The 23696-nt window shown below is 55.4% G+C and overlaps 1 protein-coding gene across 6 annotated transcripts in view; it reads right to left on the bottom strand.

The window, feature by feature from the left end:
• Nucleotides 1-517: 517 nt before the first annotated feature.
• The window catches only part of AXIN2 (axin 2), a 29559-nt gene continuing 6380 nt past the window's right edge, over nt 518-23696 (bottom strand). For 3 of the 6 annotated variants that reach the window (XM_037128033.2, XM_037128030.2, XM_037128031.2), the window contains exons 3-12: nt 19935-20108; nt 18348-18488; nt 10247-10349; nt 7760-7900; nt 7161-7663; nt 6778-6951; nt 6229-6462; nt 5593-5688; nt 4013-4180; nt 518-748 (exon numbers count right to left, since the gene is read on the bottom strand). In XM_037128033.2, the coding sequence (XP_036983928.2) occupies nt 622-748; nt 4013-4180; nt 5593-5688; nt 6229-6462; nt 6778-6951; nt 7161-7663; nt 7760-7900; nt 10247-10349; nt 18348-18488; nt 19935-20108 (1861 nt within the window). In that variant the 3' untranslated portion in view covers nt 518-621. The remainder of the gene's footprint in view (nt 749-4012; nt 4181-5592; nt 5689-6228; nt 6463-6777; nt 6952-7160; nt 7664-7759; nt 7901-10246; nt 10350-18347; nt 18489-19934; nt 20109-23696) is intronic. The other 3 variants (XM_037128035.2, XM_037128034.2, XM_037128036.2) reach the window with 3 other exon arrangements.

Genomic DNA, 23696 nt, shown 5'->3' with positions numbered 1-23696 from the left:
TAAGTCCAACCTCAAGACCTTTATGATAGAATACAGCAGCGTAGAAAATAAATGCACCAATTTGTGTGTTGTGAATGGTAGGGCACCATTAAGTAACACAAGAGTCTATCTTCACTTGGAGAAAATGCAGGGCTGAGCATAATTCCTCTTAATGCAGAAACCATTCATGCACTCCGAGCTCCACTCCTAAGTTTAGACAGAACAACGAAAGTGTCCTGTCCCCCCTTCCGTGGTTAAAGCAGCATATCCATAAACTGGGGGCAGGGGTAAGCAGGTGTTCAATAAATATCAGTAAGGGTTCCTGTTCAGGTAAGCTATACACAGTTTCTCTTAGTTTATGGATTTCAGATCCCTAGGAAGTCATATATTATGTATGGCAGTCTCTCAGACACAGTCAGCATCTTCAACAGCCAAGAGTGGTCATATTTTTAATAAATAGTTCAGGCTTTTCTTATCTCAGTACCCAGCTTGTGAATAATGAAAACCAACCTCCACCCCCCCCCCCACCCTCCCGAAGGCCCACTGGCCAATTCTTCCCTAGACTTTGTCTTCATTGGGTTTTTTTTTTCCTTCAACATGTTGCGTGCGGACTCCAGCCTGGCCACCACCAGGCCCCGGGGCTCAGTCGATCCTCTCCACCTTCCCCAGGATCCGGCCTTCGTACATGGGGAGCACGGTCTCATCGTCCCAGACCTCTTCGAACACCGCTCCACAGGCAAACTCGTCGCTTGCTTTTTTGAAGTAATACCTTAAAAGGAAAACCCCAAAATCACCTTGGGAAACTGCATTTTCCTCTGTAAGGGAAATGTATGTCCACACGAGGACCGGGGTACCCCTAGGATTCCGCCCCAGCAGGTGTGCAGGGAAACCTCGGCCCTTTGATCGAGATGACCCTGTGGCTGGCCCACCGGCACACACGGGCGGCGGCCCTGGCACTCCGGGAGAAGCTGGGCACCCAGGGAGCAGCGGCCCGGAAACAGCTCGGAGGCAGAGCCCTCCAGCCCAGGACTGCTGCCGTCACCGACACTCGCATTGCAAAAAGTGCACTTCACAGAGCACAGCTGCTTCCTTCTCCCCTTTTTATTGGGGGTGTGGGCCTGGAGTTTATTTGCCACCACAGCCAAAAGGGGGGTTTCTTCAGAGACCCCAGACTGAGCCACCCGAAACTGCGGAAGGCAGACTCCAGCCTGCTTGGATGCTGATACCTCTTGGTCTTCCCACCCTCTGGCACCCAGGTGCCAACTCCTCAGCTGGTCTCTGGTTCAGCTACAGGACAGCCACCCCTCCCTCCTCATCCCCACCCCTCCACGGTCCAACAGGAAGGCTCTCCTATTATGCCTGTTGATTAAAGGTTCCTTTTATCCCACCCGGCCTTCTGTCTTACAAGGCTGTTTAATTGTATGGACCCAAATGAGCCCTCCCTTAGGCCAGCCTCTCTCAGGAAACGACCATCCTCCCAGGCCCCTTCCCAGGAAAAGAAGTGAAGGCCTCTTCCTTCTCAGTCCCCAGCAAGGCACACCCCCTCGATCAAATTCAACTCATCCCTGCAAGCTGTCATCTCCAACCCATAAAGGCCAGTCGCAGAGGGAGAGTCACAGTCCCCTGGGGGGAGGGGGACAGCCTCTCTAAAAAATTTAATTGTGTCTCAGGGTTACGGCTGTCTTTTGTTTTTGTCTTTTCTCTTAAAATTAATTCCCCTTAGTTAGAGCTGAGGTTTTTTTTTTTCTTCTTCTTTAATGAAGGCAAGCCAAATACTTTCATAGGAGATAAGGCTAAATAAAGTGAAACAGCTGGGTTTAGTCAAGGTTCTTTGTTTTTAGGGTTCTCGGCAGAGCTACAGCGTGGGCTCTACTGGGTCAGTGGTGGAAAGGCTTCCTGCGGAGGGTCTGGGGTGGGGGTGGGGGCCGGGAAGATTCGGGAGACCCCGGACGGCGGGAAGAGTTACTTTTCCAAATAAGAGGCTCCGATTCCAACACACCCCTCTGCCCCCAGCGCCAGCCCCTACTCAGGTTCACGGAGCTGGGCTTTCTCGGCAAACAGGCAATGACCTCTCACATAATTGCAGAGAGGAGAGAGGCCATGTTCCCCCAGCCCCACCCCCAAGACTTCAAAAGTGTTCGCTGCTCTCCTTCCCTCCAAGACACGGGCTTTTCCACTGCAATGGGCTCTATGTGGCAAACTCCGCTTTCTACTGACATCTGGCACCAATAGCGCCTGGCACGTCTGGAGGGGCTGTTCTGTTTTTGAACCTCGGCCATGGAGAGATTACTCAATGCAGCCCGGGTCCCCCACTCCACAGACTCGTGTTCACCGGGCCTTACCCTGTGGGGGCTGTGGGGTGTGAACTGAACGCCAGTACTGCCCCTGCTGGGGGCGGTGGGGAGGGGGCGAAGTATGGCACCCTGTGCCCGAGACCCCAGAGGATGGGGAGTCGGGCCTTGGCCAGGAGCTCAGAGGTAAGGAAGCTGGGAAGGGCCTGGCCACAGCCTGATCCAATCAGTAAAGAATCTGAGCATCGACCATTTGTGCAAGTCTTCATGCATTAAAGGGGAGGCCGGGGCTTCAAAGCCGGGCTTATTAAATGTGCCTTAGAAAGAACAATCAGAGCCAGATGCAGACGGAGTGGCTGAGCAGGGAGCCCCCCCTGCAGCCTCTGCTGGGCGCTCCACAGCCCTTCTCCCCTGGAGGTCACCTGCAGTTCCCCTCGAAGTCCAGCCGGGCCAAAGCTCAGATCAAAATGAATCCCTAAAGGGGCACACTTGTGTAATTAGTTTCACCATGTGTCTGTTCTCAAGATTTAAAAAAAAAAAAAAAAGCAGCGCCAGGCCCATCCCCAACCCCTGACATGTTTTCAGAACTGTCCCAGCCCAGGTGTGGAAAAGGAAGCCCCAAACCCAGCACCACACCCCGCTCTCAGCCACCTCCCTTCCCCTGAGAAAAGGAATCACTTGGGACCCCCTGCCCAAATCAGCTCCCAGGTGGAGGTGGAGGTGGGTGCTCAAGGAAGGGGTGGGTCTTGGGGATCTGGATTTGGACTCGCTTGGGTCCAGAAGCCCGTGGCCACCTGGCAGGTCGCTAAGCGCTCTTGAGGTCCCCCACTCCCATCCCTGGCTCGAAGCAGGAATGGGCGGACACCTTCTGGACACACACTGTGCTCCTTAAGCTAAGTGTCTGGTGCTGTACTTGCCTGTCCCTTGTCCCAGCCCTGCAGGTGGCACCTGAGACACAGCTGGAGCAGAACCCACATACTCCCTTGGGATGAAGGCCACTGAGCAGGGGCAGGTGGGACTCTGGATGAACTGAGGTGGAGTTACCACCTGTCCCCGGTCGAGAGAACATAAACAAGAAATGGGGCCCCGGCTCTAATCCCATCCAGGTCCCTGGAAGGCCTGGTGGGCATCGCCACTGTGCAGACGGGGAAAGGCAGCCTGGAGGGTGGGCAAGCTCCCTTCCCAAGGGCCCTGTCCACCCGATGCCCGCCCGCCCGCAGGGCCTGCCCCCTCTTTGTTGTGGACAAAGAGCACCCTGCTTCACAGGACCCCACAGGACAGAGGGAGACAGCAGTTTGGGCAGAAAAGCCGAGTAAGGAGAATGCTGCCCCCACTTCCAGGCAACGGTCTCTGCCCTCCCCCGAGCCTCCAGTGTGGACCGTCTCTCTGGTGCCCACGACAGGACAGTAGTCTTTCAGGCTCCTGCCTGGTCTGCCCACCTGTGTGTGTGTGTGTCTGTCTGTCTCTTCCTCCCTCCTACCTCTCTCTCTTTTAGACAGAGCCCCACAGATGGCCCAGGCCCAGTTCTCCTTGTGACAAAGCCAACTGCCACCTTCCTCCTCAGCAGTCTGCTCACCTGGTCCACAGAGCCCACCCCGAGCCCACTGCTGCGTTATTTCTGTGAGTGGCGAGGAGGCAGGCGCTCCCTCCGCCTCCTGGGCCCTCCCTAAGCCCTCCCAGCCCCTCCCACGACTCTGGTTCTCAACAAACTCTGGAACAGAAAGAAGCCACAGGACTCTCACCTATAATTTCCCTTTTTGCTGAGCTGCTCTTTAAAGTGGCCCAGGGTCAGGCTCTGAGCCTTCAGCATCCTCCTGTATGGAATTTCTTCTCCGCAGAAAAAGTAAGTGACGACCAACTCGCTGGCCTGGAGCGCGTGGACCCCTGCTGGCTTCTTTGGCTCTTTGTGACTGAAAATAAGATACAACGCAAGCTCAGCATCTGAAGGCAGCGAGCAAACACACGCAAACACACACGTGTGTGCGCTCTCCAAACAGCGTCTCTGGCGAACAAAGTCCAACTCCAGGTCACCAGTGAGGGGCACACAGGAGGGGACAATTCCTTTGGTTGTACAAATTGCTGTTTCTCCCACTACCACCTAAAGGGGGGGGACAGAGCAGCCTTTTTCAGGTTGGCACACATGGAGTGCTTGCCTTGAAGACGACAGAGAAACCACTGTAGAGCGACAGGACACTCACCAGCAGGGGACGCTGTGGAGATGAACTCAGAGCACACCCCTCCCCCACCCCCCAACCCACCAGCCGCGCCGGGGAGGGCAAGGACCTGGAATGCTAGAGACCACTGGGAGAGCCCAGTCATTTCCACTTCCCCATTTATTCCGAGATTTTGTAGAGTGGCTGAAAAAAAACCAACAACACAAGATTCGGGCCAGAATGGCTGGTAGACTTAAGGTCAACCAATTAAAACAAAAGGGCCCAGGGTGGTGGCTTATTCAGGGCTGCAGACACTGCTCACTGCTCAAAATAAAGAAGAAAAAAATTTTTTAAAATTCTTTAGACCATTTTAGACCCCTTCAGCAGATTTCTTTTCGAGAGCGCCCTCCTGTATTTAAACGAAGCCAGGCTTCTCTGCCCACTTCGTAAGAGTTCACACTCACGAAAGGAACCACGGCACCACTGGGGGACAGTTTTCCGCGAGCACAACAGCGAAGCCCGTCTGCCTCCATCTCTGCACCGGGGCAGAGCCAGCTCCCTGCTCTGTGCGCACAAAGAGGCTTCCAACTTGCCAGCGGGACAGCTAAAAGGGGGTGACTGCTGCTGCGTCTGGACTTGGGGCCCCTGGGTCTTTCTGCTCACGGCTTCGCATCTCCACTTTCACAGAGCATGTGCCCGGGAATCCTGAGCCACCCATCACTTTGGGAGGGAACACTTGTGGACAAGTGGCAATGCGCTGCGGAGCACAGGCAGGGTTTTCAGGATCCTAGTTAACAGCCTGGGCTGGTGCAGCTCCGTGGATTGAGTGCCGACCTGCGAACCGAGGGGTTGCAGATTTGATTCCCAGTCAGGGCACATGCCTGGGTTGTGGGCCAGGCCCCCGGTAGGGGGTGGTCAAGAGGCAACCACACACTGATGTTTCTCTCTTCCTCTTTCCCTTCCCTTCGCTCTAAAAATAAATAAATAAGTCTTTAAAAGAAAAAGATCCTAGTTTATGGCAACATCTGTGTCTAATGGTCACTAACATGTTAAAATTGAGGTGATTTCATATAACTAATGTTTTCAAAAATCTCCACTCCCAATGGTGAGTAGCACCCTTAATTGGACACCGCGGGTGGGCCTCGGCAGGGCCAGGCAGGGACACTCACTCTTCTGCAGCCAGGCCTGGGGTGGAGAAGGGTGCGGCTCCCGTCTGACCAGCGGCCACGTGGCTCCTGTCCCTCTGCTGACTGGCCATGCAGCACCTGAGGACGCAGCCGGAGCAAAGGGTTCAGAGGCAAGCCTGCTTAGGCCTCCTGTCCCCTGGGCAAAAGCGGGGCAGATGGAAAACGACCCCCTGCGGTCTTCTGAACACAGACCCAACTTTCATCCACGGGGAGGCCCAATCAAGGCTCTGAGCTGGCAGTGGCTCCAGGGGGCCGGGCACACGTCTTGGGCACTGCCATCCGAAGCCCCCTGATTTGGCCAACCCAGGTGAGCGGCTAAAGGCCCTCGATTTCCAATCAGCCAGCCATGGCCTCTTAAGCTCTCATCTAAACAGGCTGAAATGATGCAGACACTCGTAAGGAATAGGATTTGTAAGGCATGACTGAACGAGTTGCCCAACACACCCTGGTTATTAGCGCTTCAGGACGAATGGCACTAAAGGGAACCAGGTGGGAAAGCACAAGGCCGCGCGGCCAGAGGCCACTCCTCCTCTTGCAGGAAGGACAGGGCCCCGCAGAAAAGAAGGCCCTTCCCTGCAGCAGGCCAGGCCTTTCACCTCCGATGCCGCCTCCACTCACCGCTGCTTCGAGGGCTTCGACACCTCCGCCAGCCTGCGGCAGGCCTCCTCCAGCTGCGCCAGGGTGTTGGGTGGGGTGAGGGGAGGCATCGCAGGGTCCTGGGTGAACGGGTGGGTGCGGGGGGCGGCTCGGGGGTGCCCGCTGCCGCCCCCCCACAGGTGGTGTCGGCCGGTTCGCTCGGCTGGGGACACGCGGGCCGATTCCAAGGGGTAGGCCTTTTTTGTGCTTTGGGCACTGAACAAGGAATGAGGAGAGAGAAAGCAGAAGGAAAGAAACTGGGTTAGAAAAACTGGAAAATGTGACTTCAAGAGAAACTTTTCTGTTCTGCCTTCAGGGAGAGAAGAAAAAAATAACTACCATAACACGAGCAGGGGGCGTTGCCAAAACATGGCATTTTTGTGGTCCGCTCGGTCCAACATTTAATATTAAGATGGCAGGAGCTAACAGTCACATTTGTTTCCGGCCGACGACAAAAATAGCCAACCCCACAATAGCTCCGGTGACTGCCCCGACCCTCCTGGGGGTGGTGCTGGCGGTGGCGGTGTTTACCTATGGGGCTTGGGCTTGCTCGGCCGCTCGGTCCCCAGCACCCACTGCCAGACATCCTGCGACCTGTCTCCTTCCTCCCCCGGCAGCTGCAGCGCCCCCGTTCCGTCCCCGGCGGCCAGGCTGGGCTCAGTGGCTCTGCCATTGCGCTTGGGCAGGGTGCCGCCTCTGCTGCCGCTGTGGGGAACCAAGACCACAGCCCCTTTACCTCTCTGGGACTCCCCCACCGGACAGATGGGAAGGTGGTAGGGACACATGCACCTGCTCCCCCGCACCCCCTTCCTGGAAACAAAATGCCAGTGAGCTCTGACCCCACCTCACACCTGCCCAGGGCTGTGGTCGGGAGGGAAGCCCCACCAGGTCAGTCCAGCCCGCCTGCCACTTACCCGAACTGCTCCGCCGGCCCGGGCTCCGGGGCCTTGGGGTGGCTTTTACACTTGGAGTAGCAGTAATACTCGGGGCCCCCGGGGCAGAAGCAGCGCACCCTCTGTGCGGCCTCTGCCTCGATCTCCTCCTTGGTCTTGGGGACGGCGTGGTGGTGGATGTAGTGGTGATGGACATGCTTCGTCGTCTGCTTGGTCACGAAGCCCTTGGCCCCGAGGAGGGGGCAGCCGGCTGGGGAGGCAGCGGGGGGCAGCTTGCCCCCGGGAGGGAGGAGGGGGTGGTACAGCTGGGGGTGGTGGTGGTGGTCGGGGGAGTGTGAGCGGGGGCTGTAGCGGCCCACGCCGGGGGACTGGCAGCCAGGGGTCTTGAGGACCCTGGACAGGTGGTCGTCCAGAATCGTCTGCGGGTCCTCCTCGTAACTGCTGGAGGGCAGGAGGCAGAGGGGGTGTTGGGTGGGCGCGTCCCGGGAGCTCAGTGCGAGCTCGGAGCCCTCCTTCTCTTCATCCTGGAAGGTGGGGGGCCTGTGAGCAGCAGAGACCCCGGCATGCGTGGGGTAGGGGGAGGCAGGGCACAAGGCCAGGCTGGGTGGGGCCAGCACTACCTCTCGGATCTGCTGCAGCCGCTGCTCCAGGCTGTGCCGACTCTCAAGCTCCAGCTGCAGCTTCTCCAGCCTGGAGATCAGCTCAGCCGCGAAGGCGGCGGGGTCCACAGGGGTCATCTCCTTGGGCAGGCGGTGGGTTCTCTGCAAGGTACGGGGAGGAAAGGGGCGGGCGTGTTCAGCTGGCTGGGTGCGTGGTGGCCAGGGCGGCTGCACCAGAGCTCCCTGGGCCAGCGAAGAGCTTGGTGGCTCCAGGTCCAGGCAGAGCGCGGCCCGGGCTGCTGGGGAGCTTTATGCGCAGGCACTGTGGCCTCATGGAGCGCCATGGTCCCCACCAGCGTTTGCCTTGGGCAGGAGCAGTTGGTCGCACTCCGAGAGGCCCCGCTTGTTCTCTCTGTAGTACAACCAGCCCATCAGTAGTTACTCTGAAGTAGAAAATCTTCAAAGACTGTTGTCAAACATCAAAAAAAAAAAAAGGCAGCCTCTGCGGTGGGGAGGGGAGAGAGACCAACTCAAGGAATAAAAAGTAGAGTCTAAACAGAAAGGGAGTTGGAAATTAAAAAAAAAAAAAATAAGATTGGAAGGGAGGTGGGGGGGAGGAAAAGGGAGGGGGAAAGGGGAGCCGCACGGCCAGATCAGAAGCAGCGGCACTTTACTTCCTGGCCGCACACTGCGCACCTTTGAGGTGGTGTTGTCTCAACACTGTCCTAGATCTGCCTGCTCCCCCCGCCCCTCCTCCCCATCTCTTTGTACAGAAAATGAAGAAAGCTGCTGCGGGCTAGTAGCAGAACACTGCTGAGTTTGGCTGCCTGAAGCTGCTCTATCAAGGGAAAAGGGAACATCTCCAAATCAAGTGCGGAATATAAAAAGGCACGGAGATCGCCTGCCAAAAGCAGCAAACAGCGAGAACCCCCACAGCCCGGCGGCTTTCCATCCTCCTGCCATCTTGCCCACCCCTCCTCCCCGGTGGCTCTGCCTCTCTCCTCACTTCCCTCTTGCTCTGCCTTTTTCTTTGGGGGGCAATGGGGGCAGCAGACAGCCAACCTGGGCAGGCCGGCATTCTCCCCTGCAGCTGCAGAACTAGTGAAGGGACAGAACCCCCCCCACACACACTCCCCAGCAGGAGATGGCCCCTCTCACAGGGCTGGCTCTACACAGGGCGTACACGGGGAAGGGGCCACCTCCTGGGGAAAGCTGCTTTGCACACCAGGGCAGGATCACCTCATTTACAAGCCCGGGTGTTAGAAGTTTTCTTTGTCAGTGCACACACCCCTGCCCCATCAAAGAAATTTGTGTGTCATCAATACAGTTGTATGGGGGGGGCACTGTTATTGAAGAGGGGGATGCTGGAGTTTCCCAGAGAAGCAATTTTAATACGCTAAACCTCAGGACAAAGGGCAGTCTGCCCCAGACTGCGCTAGGAGGTTCCAGGGAGGTGCTCCAGCATCAGCGCCCGCGCACTAATGCTGCGCCGGATCAGCACCTTGGAGTGTTAATTTCCTAAATGTAGCATCGCCCATGGACCAGCTGGACTCTTGGAAGCTGGTGGGACGGACTCATACACAGAGATGCCACTCTCCTCCCTCGCCCCAGGAGCAGCACCCTGGCAACCTGGATCTCAGAGCACCGCTCTAGAGGCACAGCTCCAGAAACGTGGCCCGTAAGGTTCTTTGGGAGCAGGGGGCCACGTGCTGGTGGCCCCCCGGGATGTGGAACTGGAAGGGGAGGGCCCCGTTCATGCCACGCCGGCTCCCCAACCACAGGAAGAAGCTGCTCATGGGATCCCCACCTCCAAACACTTCATTCACTCAGCACACAGTAGGTGCAGATCCAACAGCAGGCACTAAAGCCACGTTCTGGGGCTGGAAAAAGACAGGCCAGTCCAGCTGCCCTCCAGGGCTTCAGGAGGCAGCAGGAGAAGCAGCCGACAGAAATGGCTGGGACACACAGTCAGCACAAGCAGGACATTGAAGGGAGGAAATTTGCCTCCCACGGGAGGCCGGCTCCTCCAGCCTCCTCATTCATTCGTCCGTCCATTCATTCAATCAGCAAGGGTCTGCTTAAGTACCCGGCGCGCCTGGGCACTGTTCCAGTTCCTGGGAATATGGAATTTCACAGAACAGACAAAGCTCCCTGCCCTTGGGGGGCTTCCATTCTAGTGGGAAGTGATGAGAAACATGAATTATCTCCTATCACGTTCTGGTGTCTGGGAGGGAACTGCTTGGGTTTCTTTCTCACAGAGAAGCTTCTTTTATGAATTGAGAAAATATAAAGGTTCAGAAAGGTCATGCTGAACTCCCTTCTGCTCAGTGCCACACCCCAAGGAGCCACGTAGCACTTCCTGCCTGGCCTTCCCTCCCCCTCCTTTGCCGAGCAGGCCCCAGCACTGCCCCTCCTCCTGTCTCTCTGCACCCCCTCCTCCACCCACCCCTTTTCTTCAGCACTCAACATGGCCGAGAACAGCCGCCTCCCCCTCTAGACTATACTCACCGGGAAATGAGGTAGAGACACTTGGCCATTGGCCTTCACGCTGCGATGCATTTCTCTCTGGAGCTGTTTCTTACTCCCCACGCGGTACGGAGGGATTCCATCTCTAAGGGAAGGGGAGAGACAGAACCCCCAGGCTCAAGAGGATGCTGTCAGCCCGCAACATGCTCAGAAGCCACGCTCAGATCCTGCCGAGGAATGGGGCCACACTCTGCCACGGGAGTGCACCCCCATCCTGGGTGCCATGGTTGCTCCCGCCGTCCAACTGCCAAACCTCCTGCCCATCCATCACTCATCTCTGGACACGGCCCCCTCCTGGACTGGGGTCACCCACACGAAACAGTCATGGTAAGCCCATTCCTCAGGCTGTTCTCTGAGAAATGGGTTATACTCCAGCCAGAGTGAAGGCTCCCCTGTCTTACAGGGGCCCCACACAGCAGTCTAAGACCCCTCAGGTCCTCCCAACGGTCTGTTGCCACGGCAACACACTGCCCCGAAACAGGAAAGCAGGTGTGCCTTAAGGAGCATCCCGGGGCAAAATACTGTGGGCAGAGGGGCCGGACCCAGAGGGCTGAGCCAGGCGCTAGTGAAGCTGCACGCGCGTCTCCAACGCTCAGCCTCCCAGGTGTTTATTTCCCATTCCTTTCTCATATAAATTGCCAAAAGGGTACCTTTGGGGTCCCTTCCTTCCCTTGGCTCCAAACCCTACCATCCCCAACCAATGAAGTCTCAAAAACATGACCAACATGGGCATAAAGACAAAAGGCCCTTCCTGTGTGGCATTCTGTGCAATTCATTCTAATATCTGGGCACCGACCACGTGCCAAACCTTGGTCTAGGCCCTGGGTAAGAGAGCAGTCAAGGAACGGAGTAAAAAATGCAGGGGATTGCCTTAGGAAGCTTGTTTCTTAACGGGGTCGCCTGGGCAATAAGCAAAAATAAAAAAGCAAACTCCACAGAGCATTAGAAGTTGGTGAGTACCAGGACGAAACTCTACAGGATGTGGGAAGAGGAAGCCACTGGTGGGGAGGAGGGTCGCAACTGCAAAGTCCCGTCCCCCCACCACTCCGTACCCGCTGGCTGTGAGGCAGGCCAGGTGGCTGGGGGAGGGGGGCGTCTGTGAAGGCCCTGCACAGACCTGCAGGAGGACAGGCCTCCGTGTCCTTCATCACCATTCCCCCCACCCCAAAAGAGCAAGTAGCAGAGGTGAGAAACACCTGTGCTCCACTCCCACTAGTCTTCACTAGAAAGGTAACCTGGAATTGCTGTGATTTTTTTTTAATGTTTATTCTTAAAAGCAGCCAAATGGTCAAGGGGGGACAATTTCCCCATCACTGTCCCTTCTTCAGGCCACTTGTTTACAGAAGCCTCGTGCTCAAACAACGTCACACTGAATCGCACCTGGAGACCGTAAATATTGAAATTACGTGTGGGGCCCCTTCTCTCCTCCCGGTGTTTTGAACCTCAGAGGGGGCGGGAGAAAGACACAGCTAACTCAGCAGTCGGTGAACGGCCGCAGCACCTAGAGATCCGCAGGGGCGGCCAGAAGCTGACCTCCAGCACTGGCGGCGCCCTGGGATTCCGGGGCTGGACGCCTGCTGACCTAGGCCAGCGGAGAACAGGGCCACGCAGGGGTGACACCACTCACAACACACGATGTGATCTGGGAGCCAAACCCTGGCCTAGAATCCGCACCCAAAGGATCACCGTGAGTGCTGAGGGGATGGGAGGGAGATCTGTGTCTAAAGCAAAGACTCACACACACATGGGTTCTGTCCCAGAGAAAGGTCAAAGGGCAGAGGCAGCTAGCGTGGTGGGGGGGCAGCGGGGGGTGCAGCCTGTTGACCAGAGCAGGTCGAATTGCCCAGACAGCTCCCTACTCACTGGGCCTGGGACTTGACGGGCCTCGGAAGACCGAGTCCAGGTTCCAGCCCAGGCCCTTGCTGACCCACTGGAGCTTATTGACCAAGATTCGCTGTTTCACCTGAGGGTTGTTGATAAGACGGGGCTCTCAAGAGCACACCTGACTTGACCAGTAACCCAACTCCATGCCAGGTGACTGGTTCCAACCCCAGACTGCCAGCTCCCTCCACCGAGTCCCTATGGAGGGTCAAACACACCCAACACAGAATCTCACTGCGTTCTCACGAAAGCCGCAGTCTACCCCATCTGAGATGACCAGGGTCCCCGTCAGCAGCAGTCAGATCCAGGGTCCAAGTGCAACTGCTGTTGGATCCAGAACAGATGTCCTCGGTTCAACCACCTCCACACCCAGCCCCAACCAGAGGAGCCAAGCTTCCTGACCGAACGTGGAGGCACCACTTCCTGAGCCCCATAGACTCACCTGACATTCTGACAGGACCAGTGGGAGATTCGGCTTTCCTCCCTGGAAAGCCCCCACCACCACCACCTGGGACCCCTGGCCATGGGGCACGCCAGGTGGTTCCCAAAGACAGTGAGTCTCTCCCCACCTCTAACCTAAATCCCTGTGGCCTGGGGGTGGGGGGGTCCCCATAGACTGGGTCTCATGCTGGTCTAATCCACCTCCTGTGGCCTCAGGGCTGCAAACCAACACCCACACCCTTCTCCTGAGCAGCAACTTATTGAAGAGTGAGGCCTCTGGTCCAGATCCCTTCCTGACCATCTTGGAGGCAGCAGTCAAACGTGCCGTGGACCCCCCCTCTGTGCCACACGCAGGGCTTCCTGAGTCCCAGAGGAGGCTCCATCCCTCCAGGACTCTGTCCTCGAACGTCCCCCAGCAACCTTCCACCTTTCCTCCTTCCTCCCAGACGGAAGTCGGGTGAGTGGTAAGGCTTTTATACCTTGTTCTTTTTCCATACAAGGTAGAAAGAAGAGAACTGGGGGACACAGGTATGGGGGGGAAGGGGAAGCAGGTCACTGGCCGATCTGAAGGCCAAAGGAACAAATTATTTTTTAGGCACCGACACACACACAGAACAGAGGGCAGCTGAAGGAGCCAGGGCAGGAAGAGAGAGATTTCAACTTGTAGAGGCTCAAAGAGGCTTTGACAGGCGCCTCGAGGAAATGTGGCTTTAATTCTCCCCCAGCCACGAATCTTCTCCCAAAACAGCCCCTCATTCCAGAAGGGGGCCTCTCTCCTTTTAATTCAGGCCCTAAAAGTCTACGATCCGCTTCCTGACGGCTCAGAACCGAGAGCGGACGAGCAGTCCCCTTTCATTGTAAACATTTCGGCTAACGAGCCGGCTGCGGGGCCCAGCTGTTTCTGGGGAGCAGGGGTTTTGAAGTGTGGACTCCACTTAGCTGCCATTTAAGCCGAGCCAATTAGCTTAGCCTTTTGACTCCGCTGTGCCTGGCCTAACCTGAATGTCGTTTTCCGGCGACTTTGAAATCGCAGGCTGATGCGCGCAGGCGTCCACTCGCATTTCCATTTGGCAGCCGCTCAGAGGGCCGCCTCTGATCACAGCCAACATCAAAAGCCTGGTTTGTAAGATAAGGTAATATTTGAAGTTCACGTGGATGCTGTCCCTGGTGTCCAAAGTAAACCCATAAATAAGATAAAAGGAAATAAAAATAAATAAATAAGATGACCCGCGCCGCCCTCTGTGTGAGGTGTGAGGGGAGTGTCCTGCACTGATTTCACGACGCCCAGGGCCTTCAAGCCAAGCTGCTCCTGGCTCTGTGAGCAGCTCTGCACTGAAGTGGCAAGATGGAGACACTCCCACGCCACCTACACGTGCCCTTTACAAAGCCTGGCTGCCTCCAGCAGAGCGGCCACTCGTGGGTGGCAAAGGCCTGCTGCCTGCGAGGTGGCCAGCCCCCCGGCTGCATCCGCCAGGCCTGGTCCCCGGGCATGGCCCCCTGACCCTCCTGTCCCAGTGCTCCAGAGACGGGGGTTTAGAACTTGGCTGGGAGTCTGGCAGCTAACTTCCAAAAAAAAAAAAAAGTTAAAAGGCCATTTCTTCTAAGAATGTTGGTTTCAGAGTAACAGGCCCGTAAAACAGCCTTCTCAGAGGCCTACGACGAAGACCCAAACCCCAGCCACCTTTTTAAAAAAACATATTTTAAGAGGGAGAGCAACATCAGCCCCCAACCCAGTCATGCATGCGCCCTGACCGGGAACCAAACCCGCAACCTTTCTGTTTGCAGGTGGGCCGCTCAATCCACTGAGCCACACCGGCTGGGGCCCCAGCCATCTTTAATAGGGTGCTTTCCTTAGTGGGGAAACAGGAGTCAGCAAAGAGGCTTGTAGAGAGGCACTGATTTCTTTAAAGCCCCTGCCTGCTCGGCACCTCCAGGCCCCAGTGCACGGCTCTGTGGGATAACCAAGTGCAGGCCGGCCCTGCCCAACTTCTCCCCAGGCCTCTTGCACAGGCCCCCGGGACTTCATTGGTGCTGTCGCAAATGAGACGATGGCTTCCCGGGCTTGTATCTAATGAACTCCAACCTTCTGGAGTCTATTGAAGACCGCCAATGACCCCCACTTCCCCCTCCCCAGCCGCACCCCCTCTGCAGCTCCCAGCAGGGCAGCCAGCCGCACTCGCGGCCCCGCTCCAGCCCGAGCTGGCCATTGTGACAAGGAGAAACAGCCAAGGCCTTTTCATGCTTTATGGGGCGCTCCTATTCACTTGTTCAGGGACATTTCAAAGGGGCCTGCCACCCTCTTATCCCCTCTAAGCCTCCCCGGGCGAACAATGGGCTGAAAGCGATTCACTCGGCTTTTCATCCCCACACACTTTATTTCCCCTCCACACTCTCATGTGCGCTGGGCCCACAGCTGGCAGAGCTCTGACGAGGGGTCTAATCCCAGCCCTGGGAATCCGGGGCGACCTGCCCGACACTGGGCAAATTGCACACACCCAGGGCTGGCCAGCCAGCAAACGCCTTGCGCAGCCCGGCTCTCAGGGCACGCAGAGTCTGCTGGGCAGGACAGCAGGCCGGGCCCCAGGGGCCCCCAGTACCTGGCAGCTTGAGACCCACAGAACCTTTAAGCCCAAACGCCCACCCCAAACAAGGGGCTCTGGAGACCCATTTCTCCTGTACTACAGGCAGCCCCAGGCCAACAGCTCTGGGAAAGCCATTCCCAAGAGGGTGGTCTCACTGACCACGCAGGCCTCCCCAGGTGGTGTGCACGTGCCCGAGCGGGTCCAGCTGCAGCGGGGCCCTCTGATGACCTGCCCCTTGGTTGGGAGAAGGCTCAGCGCCACCCAACACTGACATCAGGAAATCAGATCCAATGCCACGAGAGCACCTATCTCTCTGAGCCCCCAGGTGCCTCCTCTTGGAGTTGGGTCCTGGTTGACTCATCACCACGCCAAGGCAGCTTCGCCCCAGGCGGAGCCCGAGGTTCTGCCACTTGAGACGTAGGGCAGGTACTGTGCCCTCAGGAAAAGGCTGCCAAGCGAGGGGTTTGCCGCCCTTTTCGGAGGGACCTGCCTCATCAGCGTGGACCTCGCTGGCCCACACCCCAAATGCTCACCTCCCGAAAGGCTGACTCACACAGGTAACTCATCTGCCCCCTGCTGCTGCAAGCCCACAAGTCCTTTAGCTAAAGGGCAGGAGGGTCTGAGCTTTAAAGTCACCTCTCAAAAAGTGAGGGAGTCTTTCCTGGCATAGGGGGGAGCCTGCAGAGGGGAATTAGAACTTGCTTCTTCCTACCCCTCCCCCAACCCCTTAAAAAGGAAGCAGTGTGGGCGATCACTAGTAAAAATAAAAGAAACTCCAAGTGGCTCAAAGGTCTCATTATCAACTGGTCCTAATAACACCTCTCGTGCTGGAAATGTGCGTGCTCGTGGGGCGGGAGGGGGAGAGGCTGTGTCCGGCCTGCATCAGGGTTTCGCCTCTACCGAGACAGGCTACGGAAGCACGGGCCTTACTGCCACCTGGAGGTCCCAGGGGGACTCCCCACCTTTCCGATTGGGTCTGTGGGGCTTGCACACGGATGGGGACCTCACCCAAGTTATCTCCCCAGGAACCCAGAGTAACACTTCGGTGGGGACCGAAATGAAACGAGGGCAAGGACCGGGAAGCCAGCCAAAAACAGTCTCTAAGGAAACTAAACAGAAGCCTTCTGGTCTTACATAAACTACCTTTGACTTAGGAGAGTCACTCAAGGCCCTTATTCAAATCCGATTTACCCTTATTCTATACTGAATGCTGAGACTCCCACACCACCTACAAAATAATACAAGCTGAAGGAGTAATGGAACCAGTAGCCAGTGACCAGACAACAGCAAGCAAGCAAACAAACCGACAGCAGGCAGAAGGAGGAGAGAAAAACTATCACTGCCAGTGAGGGCGGGTCAGTCTGTGCCGGGGCGGAGAGCCCCACGTAACCTCCTCTTCTACGAGAAAACACACACCGCACTGGGAAAGCAGATCTCGGTATTACTATTTGTATCGAGATATAAATTATGCCAAACACTGAAATAAAGAACAAACTAAACTGACAGTAACCAGAAGTGGAGAGAGGGGGGTGGGGGGAAATAGGGGAAGGCCCATCAAGGAACATGTATAAAGGACACGTGGACAAGGCCAAAGGAGGTGGGTTCGAGGGTGGGAGGCGGGGACAGGTGGGATGGGGGGCCGTGGAGGGGTGAAAATGGAGACAACCGTACTTGAATAGCAGTAAGAAACAAACAAAAATTAATTTTAAAAGATATAGATTTTGCCTAATATTATTCAATAAAGACAGAGCAAACACACAGTAGGAACTGTCCACTGAAGGGTTTTTTTTCTCCAGTACGGGTACTTAAGGAGTCTGGTCCCACTTACTTTGGTAGAACTCCTCGTTCCTCCATGCTGGACGTAAGATGTGCACCCTTACTCTGTTTTCACTCATGCCAAAATACTATTCTTTTATGAAAGTGGAACGTTTGTTTCATCTTCAGGAATTCTCTCCCTTTACTGACAGGGGAATCCAGGGTAACACAGTAACAGCCTCCAGGATTTCAATCAACAGGAGTCCCAAACTTTCCCCATCAACTTTCCTTCCAGCTGGTTCCACGCCCCAGGCAGCAACAGGGCATTGGCTAAGAAAAGCCTGATATTTTCAAACACACTGGAATAGGTGGTCCGGTTCTTACTGGGAAGGTAGAAGGAACAAACTCTGAGTAAGCATGCCAGAACTCACACAGCTCAATGGGTTTGCTTTTCAAAGCTGTCCCCTCAGTGGGAGAAATTCCTACTCGAAAACATTTGTGGAAGGGCCCTCAAAGCACATTTCTAGAACGGCAGTTCTCGACTGGGCACTGGGTGGAAAGCTCTTGGAAAGTTCTGCCCAAGTCTCCTGAACCAGAATCACAAAGGACGGCAGGAGGTCAAGGTGCCCCACCCTGCACACCCCTCACCCTATGAAACTGGTGTAGCATGTGAGCTGTTCTCCATCCACAGAGGTCACCAGTGTGGGACCACAAATGCCCTGAAACTCAACGCATGATATGGCCGTGCCTGATGGGCTGCTGATCTCACAGACCATCCTGATGGTTTGGATCGCTTTTAGAAATCAAAGCCAATCATCTGCAAAAGATCCAAGATCAGCTGAACTCTGGGAGGATCCCGGTCAAGGGGGTAGAGCCCCCACCTGACACGGAATGGGCATCCCACCAAGACTCACTCAACGGAACAACATCCATTTGAACACGTTCATGAGGGGACATTGCATGCAACGGCCTTTCAGAAAACTCGGGCCTGCTGACTCCCACCGTCACTGCCTCTTCCTTCAAAGACCACAGACACCTAAACACACACCCTTCTGAGGCCACCCTGTCCCCCACCTGCTGGTTCTGCAGATGGGGCACCTCCTGGCTTTCAAGACCAGCCACGCACGCCTGCCCACAGGGAAGGCAAAATGATAAGCAGAAGATGTGTTGTTAAACTCGAGGAACTTACAGATGTTCATCTTAACCTTCTACATTCCTTTACTTTTCTTCTGTTAAGGCACCACCTGACTTTCCCTTCGAGGCTCCAGCCTCTACCCCACCCACCATGTCTCTCTCCTCAACCACCAAATACGTGTCTACTGACGGGATGTGCAAGGCTGGGAGCAGGTGGCTGAGGACTCTGCAGCTGGCTCAGGGGGTTGCAGTGCCAACCGTGCACATGATGGGGACACCAGAATACTTACACACTACTGTCCGTCATGGACATGGAGTCATCGGTCAGTGCATCACTGGATATCTCGCTGTCGTTGGCACTGGTGGCTGGCGCAAAGACGTAGCCAGAACCTATGTGGTATGGATTAACAGGCTCGCTCCTCTTGAAGGGCCTGCAGAAGAAGCACAGCGGTGGTGCGTCACTGATGCTCAGCAGACGCCCAGGTAGCAGGTGACCCCAGGGCAACCAAGTGCATAATCTTGTGATCTGTTCATCGCCAACCTGCTGCCCAGGGCCAGGTGCTCTCTGGGCAGAGAGTGGGCTGCGTTCCTCTGTCCCCAAAGGAAGGTCTCCCAGGGGATGCTACAAAGTTCTAAATACATCCTCACACAGGGGAAGGGATGGCACACTGCTCTGGGAGGGGAGGCTGTGGAATAAAAGGAGAGTCAGTGGACACGGAGTGTCCTCGTCCTCCCTGCCCTCTTTCCCAGCTGGCACCAGAGGCAGACAATGTTGGGCCCTAAGGTATCTGAAGCTTCTAAGACAGCTGTTAGAGCAGTTCTGAGACGCAAACCCCTGGAGGCCTGGAACGGCCGTCGCATTTCAATCCCGGGCCCAGTGAGCTGGATGGATGGGACAGAAAAATTCAAGACAGTGTTGAAGACTGGAACCCCACCCTGAGCTGGGCCTCTGTGTGCCCTTCTCCCAGGCTGGCTGAGGTCCTCGGGCTTCAAATGAGCAGCACTGCTGTTTCAAAGGAAGGTCCAGGCCCCCCCTCCAGCGTCCCCCCTTTGTTTCAGTGGCCTCTGCCTGCTGCCCCAGTTTGCTCTCTTGATCTCCTCCCAAAACAACCAGTGTGGCTGTTTGCTACAGGGTCGCATTCCTCTTGTGTCACCGGCTAGCGACTTCCGTGGCGGGGAGGAAGAGGATGGGGTCACTGTGGTCTTGGGGCTGCAGGAGGGGCCTGTGAAGGAGGATGCTGTCGGTAACCTTGTTGATAAAAACTAGCCTACTCCACAGAGCCACCAAGTCTACACCAACAGCAAGGAAGCAACTGGAGGGGAACGAGTGGGGCGGCCCAGCGAAAAGAACCGACTCTTTTCTCTGGGCCCTGCAGGCGGGGACTATAAAGACGGCCTTTGGTGCAGATGAGAGAGACTGTGAAAGGTCAAAGCAGTCTTACACTGGGGTTCACCGAGCTCCTCCTCGCCCACTGTGCATTTGGCACTGAGGTGGGCTGTTGGTGTGCCAGCCTGTGGCTGATTGTGGGGTACCCATGGCCCGAAAGGGGTATGTCACCATAAACGGAGGTAGAAGGGGCGCCACGGGGGAGGCAGACATTGTTACTACAGGCCCACGAAAAGAGGCACACCTGTATGTATACACGCATATCACTTAATCCTCATCGCCACCTGGGGGAGAAGGCGCGCTGTGCCCACTTTACAAGTGTGCCCTCGGTGGTCCCACCCACGCACGGCCCGGCCCAGACTGCAGAGGCAGCGTGAGTGGGCATGGGATCGGTTTGTGCGGCTCTCTCTCAACCTCTCTTTCTGTTTCCTAATACAAAGGCTAAACTCAACATTTAGAAAGTTCTAGAATAAGAGGCAGGACGAGTGACCTTGGAGAGGTAATCCTGGCAGAGCTAATGATGGAGAGGACATTTCCAGATGAATGGCCAGGGGTGGCTCCCTGGTACAGGTGGAAGCAACACGAACCCGGAGGGCTGAGCAGGAATTCAAGGAGCTGCCACCCAGGACTGGAGTAGGGAAAGCAGTTAAAAGTCCTTCTCACCCTGGGGAGGAAAGGGGTGGAGTTAGTGGGGTTACAAAGGGGCGGGGCATAGGTCTGAGGTTTTCCCAGCAGCACCAGTGACCCAGAGGCTGTGCACCAGGCTGGACTAGAAGTGGGGGTAGGGGGTGGGCTGCGGGGATAGGCAGTGTTTGCCACAATTTGGTATGAAAGCTAAAATGGGGCAGGCGCAGGACAGAACTGAATGGGAGGAAAAAGGAGGAAGAGATGGCCAGTCACCCTCTTTAAGGAGCTTGCACTCTTGGGGCTGGAATGACAAGACAAATAGGAGGAGTTACCTTCAGAATCATAACATTTCAGAGTCAAAATGAATCTTGGAAATGATGTAACCCAACTCTTTAGAAATGCTGATGAAAAGGAAGAGCTACCACTGGTGAAACACTTAATATGGGTGGGGTCTTTGTTCCCATCACTGATGCACACAGCGTGCAGTAGGTGCTCAATGGATGTCTGCTGCAACCCCTCATCCTCACAACCATCTAAGGAGGTCATGGGGCCCCAGGCAGGGCCCAAAAGCCTCTGGGAGGCCACCAGCCTGGAGGCTGGGCCACATGAAAGCCACAGCTGGACTCCTTAAGGAGCGTGGTTGGCAGGTACCTTGATTAAGTCTAGTGAGCTAGACGGGAACAGAGTCAGGTTTTAGAACCGTTCCGTAGATGTGGAATTGACCTGAAGGTGCAAATGAAGAAGGTGGCACTTAAACCTATCAAACGCCTTGGTCTGGGGGACCTCGAACTGTCAATCAGATGCTCTGGCCCTGTTCTCATACCTGTAAAGGGCAAGAAGTCTCACTACCTCCCAGGATTTTTTTTTATGGCAATTAAATGAGGATGAAGAATTAAATCAGATCTTCTGTGCTTAAAGCTAGGCCCCATGTCTTCAGTCTGGGACGCCCAGGCCCCAGGGCTGGAGAGGAGTAGATACAGCAAAGGAAAGACAGTTGGATTTTCTGGGGGGGGAAAAGAAGAGCTGTAAAGACAGCCTCTCAGTTGATAAGGGAACCCAAACAGAAGAGAATGGTTGGTTCGTCTGCACCAAGGCAGAGTAAGAGGAAATGGGCTTTATAGGTCAAAAAGAGAAAAGCCCCTGGTAATGGTCTCAGTGGACCACAGAGTGGGTGCGGGTGGGTTATGGAATCGCCCAAGTCTTTAAAATAGCCCAAAGTTCCCAGCTATCCGAGGTGCTAGGCTTGGGGGGAAGGAGAGGCTGCTGCTCAAAGCAATACGGACCAGATAACTTCCTCAGGACCCCTTCCCGTCTTCAGGAACACAGTACAAAGTAAGTTTCGGAAGCCCTTGATCAGGAACAGAAATCAAGAGGTGGAGAGCTGATGCTGGCTCCGCTCCCGGCCAGCTGGGGGGTCACAGGCAAGTCACCGCCCCCTTGGAGGCGGGGCTTCCACCTGCAGCACACACAGTTCAACCATGGCCACCTGCACAAAGTCCTCGTGTCCTCTGAAAGGCCAAACGAGAGCTCTGTAATTTGGTGGGGGGAGTCACAGTTTAATAAACCCCCCCAAAACCAACCACCAACAAAAACAGAGATCCTATAGCTCTTTTTTCTTCTGTGGTATTTATCATGACTCCTAATTACACAGCGGTGGCGTGTTCACATGCTGAATGCCTGCCCCGTGCAAGCAGACCGTAAACTCCATGAGGGCAAGGGCCAGACCATCTTCTTCCCCTGTGTCTCCCCAGCACCGAACATGCGTTCGTGATGTGGGGCAGAGGTTCGAGACTTTGTTGAACCTCCTTAGAAGACCCAGACTATCCCATGGGTTGCTGAAAAGGTTTTTTTTAGTCCAAAGGCAGAGTATAAGATCAAAACGGCCTCTAATAGCATTCAAACACTCTTTCCATCACTTCAGTATTAGCACATCAACAGAGTCCCAAATGTAATAAGGGTTATAATTCAACCTCTGCAGGGAGAAAATGACTCAACAGACACCCCCCCTCCTCCTCCCGCCCCAAACAAAAAAGATACCTAACTCAAATCCCGGGGTGCTTGCCGCCTTGCACTCCTGGAACACATGGGATCCCAAAATAAACTCGTCTCCCTCTGCCTCCAAAGTAGAGGGCTACTGTGTGACCAGTTGTTAAACACAGAATATACCGCTCTGAGCTCTGTGGACTGCCAGGGGGAAGTGTTGGGGTTTTCCTGCCATCATAACGAGATGAGGCACAGGATGGTGGCAGGGTTGTTGGGGGAGACAAACTCAATTTTCAAGAGCCCCGAACTTCGTCAAAAATCACCACATAATTTTTAAAAAATGGATTAGAGTTGTTTTCTTGTGATTACTTAGGAAAAAAAGGGAAAAAAACCTCAACCAACCCATGCTACAGTAATTGTACCCAGATGCTTTGATTATTTCTTCAGGGCTGTTGTGATCCCAGCTGCTGGCAGGGTTTTAAATTCCCAGGGAGAGCGGAGGCCTATGTTACACATCCTCACCGGGCGGACCAACTGCGCAGCCTCGATGTGCAAAGGGCTTTCACCTGGCAGGTAGCAGAGGCCCCTGGGACCTTACTTCTTGGGGACATATTTGCTGCTTCCTTCACCCACCCTGGAGCCTATTCTTATCTCTTATCTTCAGGAGATGCTGTAGCCCCTGCCTCCTCCCGAGGCATCAGGGCAAAGTCCCCTACAGAGAAGGCAACGGAACTGACCTTTGGGACCTCATTCTGGGCCCCCCTCTCAAAAACAATGACACTTCAAAAGCATGTGCGTCTAAGGCTGTGTGTTTAAGGCTTTCCAAAAGCCCTCTGACAATCGACTCCCAAAGTCGCCATCCATTCAGCACGCGCTTTCGAAGGCAGGGCCGAGGGGCATTCCACGAGGGCCGGGCACTCAGAGACCAGCAGCCAACCGGGCCCTGAGGAGACAGGCGGGCTTTTACAAGCGGGTCCTCGAAAACTGCCTTCCTGGGAGCTTCCATCCTCTGATTGTGGCCTACTGCCTCCAGCATAGCTTTCCTATGGCATCATTTTCTTTGATAATTGAAGCCAAACTTGATTCCAATGGCTTCGCACAAAAACGGGCCTCATCAGCGAGTTCTTTCAGAGAGCAGGAGGCACTTGGAGCCGGCAGAGGGCCATCTGCTGGGCCTGACTTATTTTAAGTGAGGCCAGAGCAGAGGGTCCAAGGAGAGACAGAGACCCGCCTCGGGCAGGAACACACGAGGGCCAGCGCAGGCAGGGAAGGACACAGGGAGTGCTCTGTTCACCCAACGCTGTCTTCTCCTTCCCAAAATAAATGCTGGGCCAGGCTCCTAATCCCACAGCCCCCTCCACACACACACCTCGCCACTGTGTGTGTGTGTTTGTGCGCTGGGGTTTTTACACGTGCTTCTACCAACAGGTCACCCCTGCTCCGGGTTATTTATAGAGACCATCAAAAGCCCAGGCCTCCCACTCAACCACTCGCAAACTAGAGTCCTTCCCTCTGAGGATAATTCCTGCTCTTCCGTTCCAACTATTTATATTAAACCTGACACCAAATCAGTAAGGACACAAACAAGTCATTAAAGATGAGGCCCCTTCGAGTGCCCGGGGTAAACAGGGCTTGGAAGATG

Source organism: Artibeus jamaicensis, unplaced genomic scaffold, assembly GCF_021234435.1.
Source record: "Artibeus jamaicensis isolate MK-2021 breed Jamaican fruit bat unplaced genomic scaffold, CSHL_Jam_final contig_1998, whole genome shotgun sequence".
Classification (NCBI taxonomy): Eukaryota; Metazoa; Chordata; class Mammalia; order Chiroptera; family Phyllostomidae; genus Artibeus; species Artibeus jamaicensis.
This window is presented reverse-complemented; position numbering and strand designations above follow the sequence as displayed.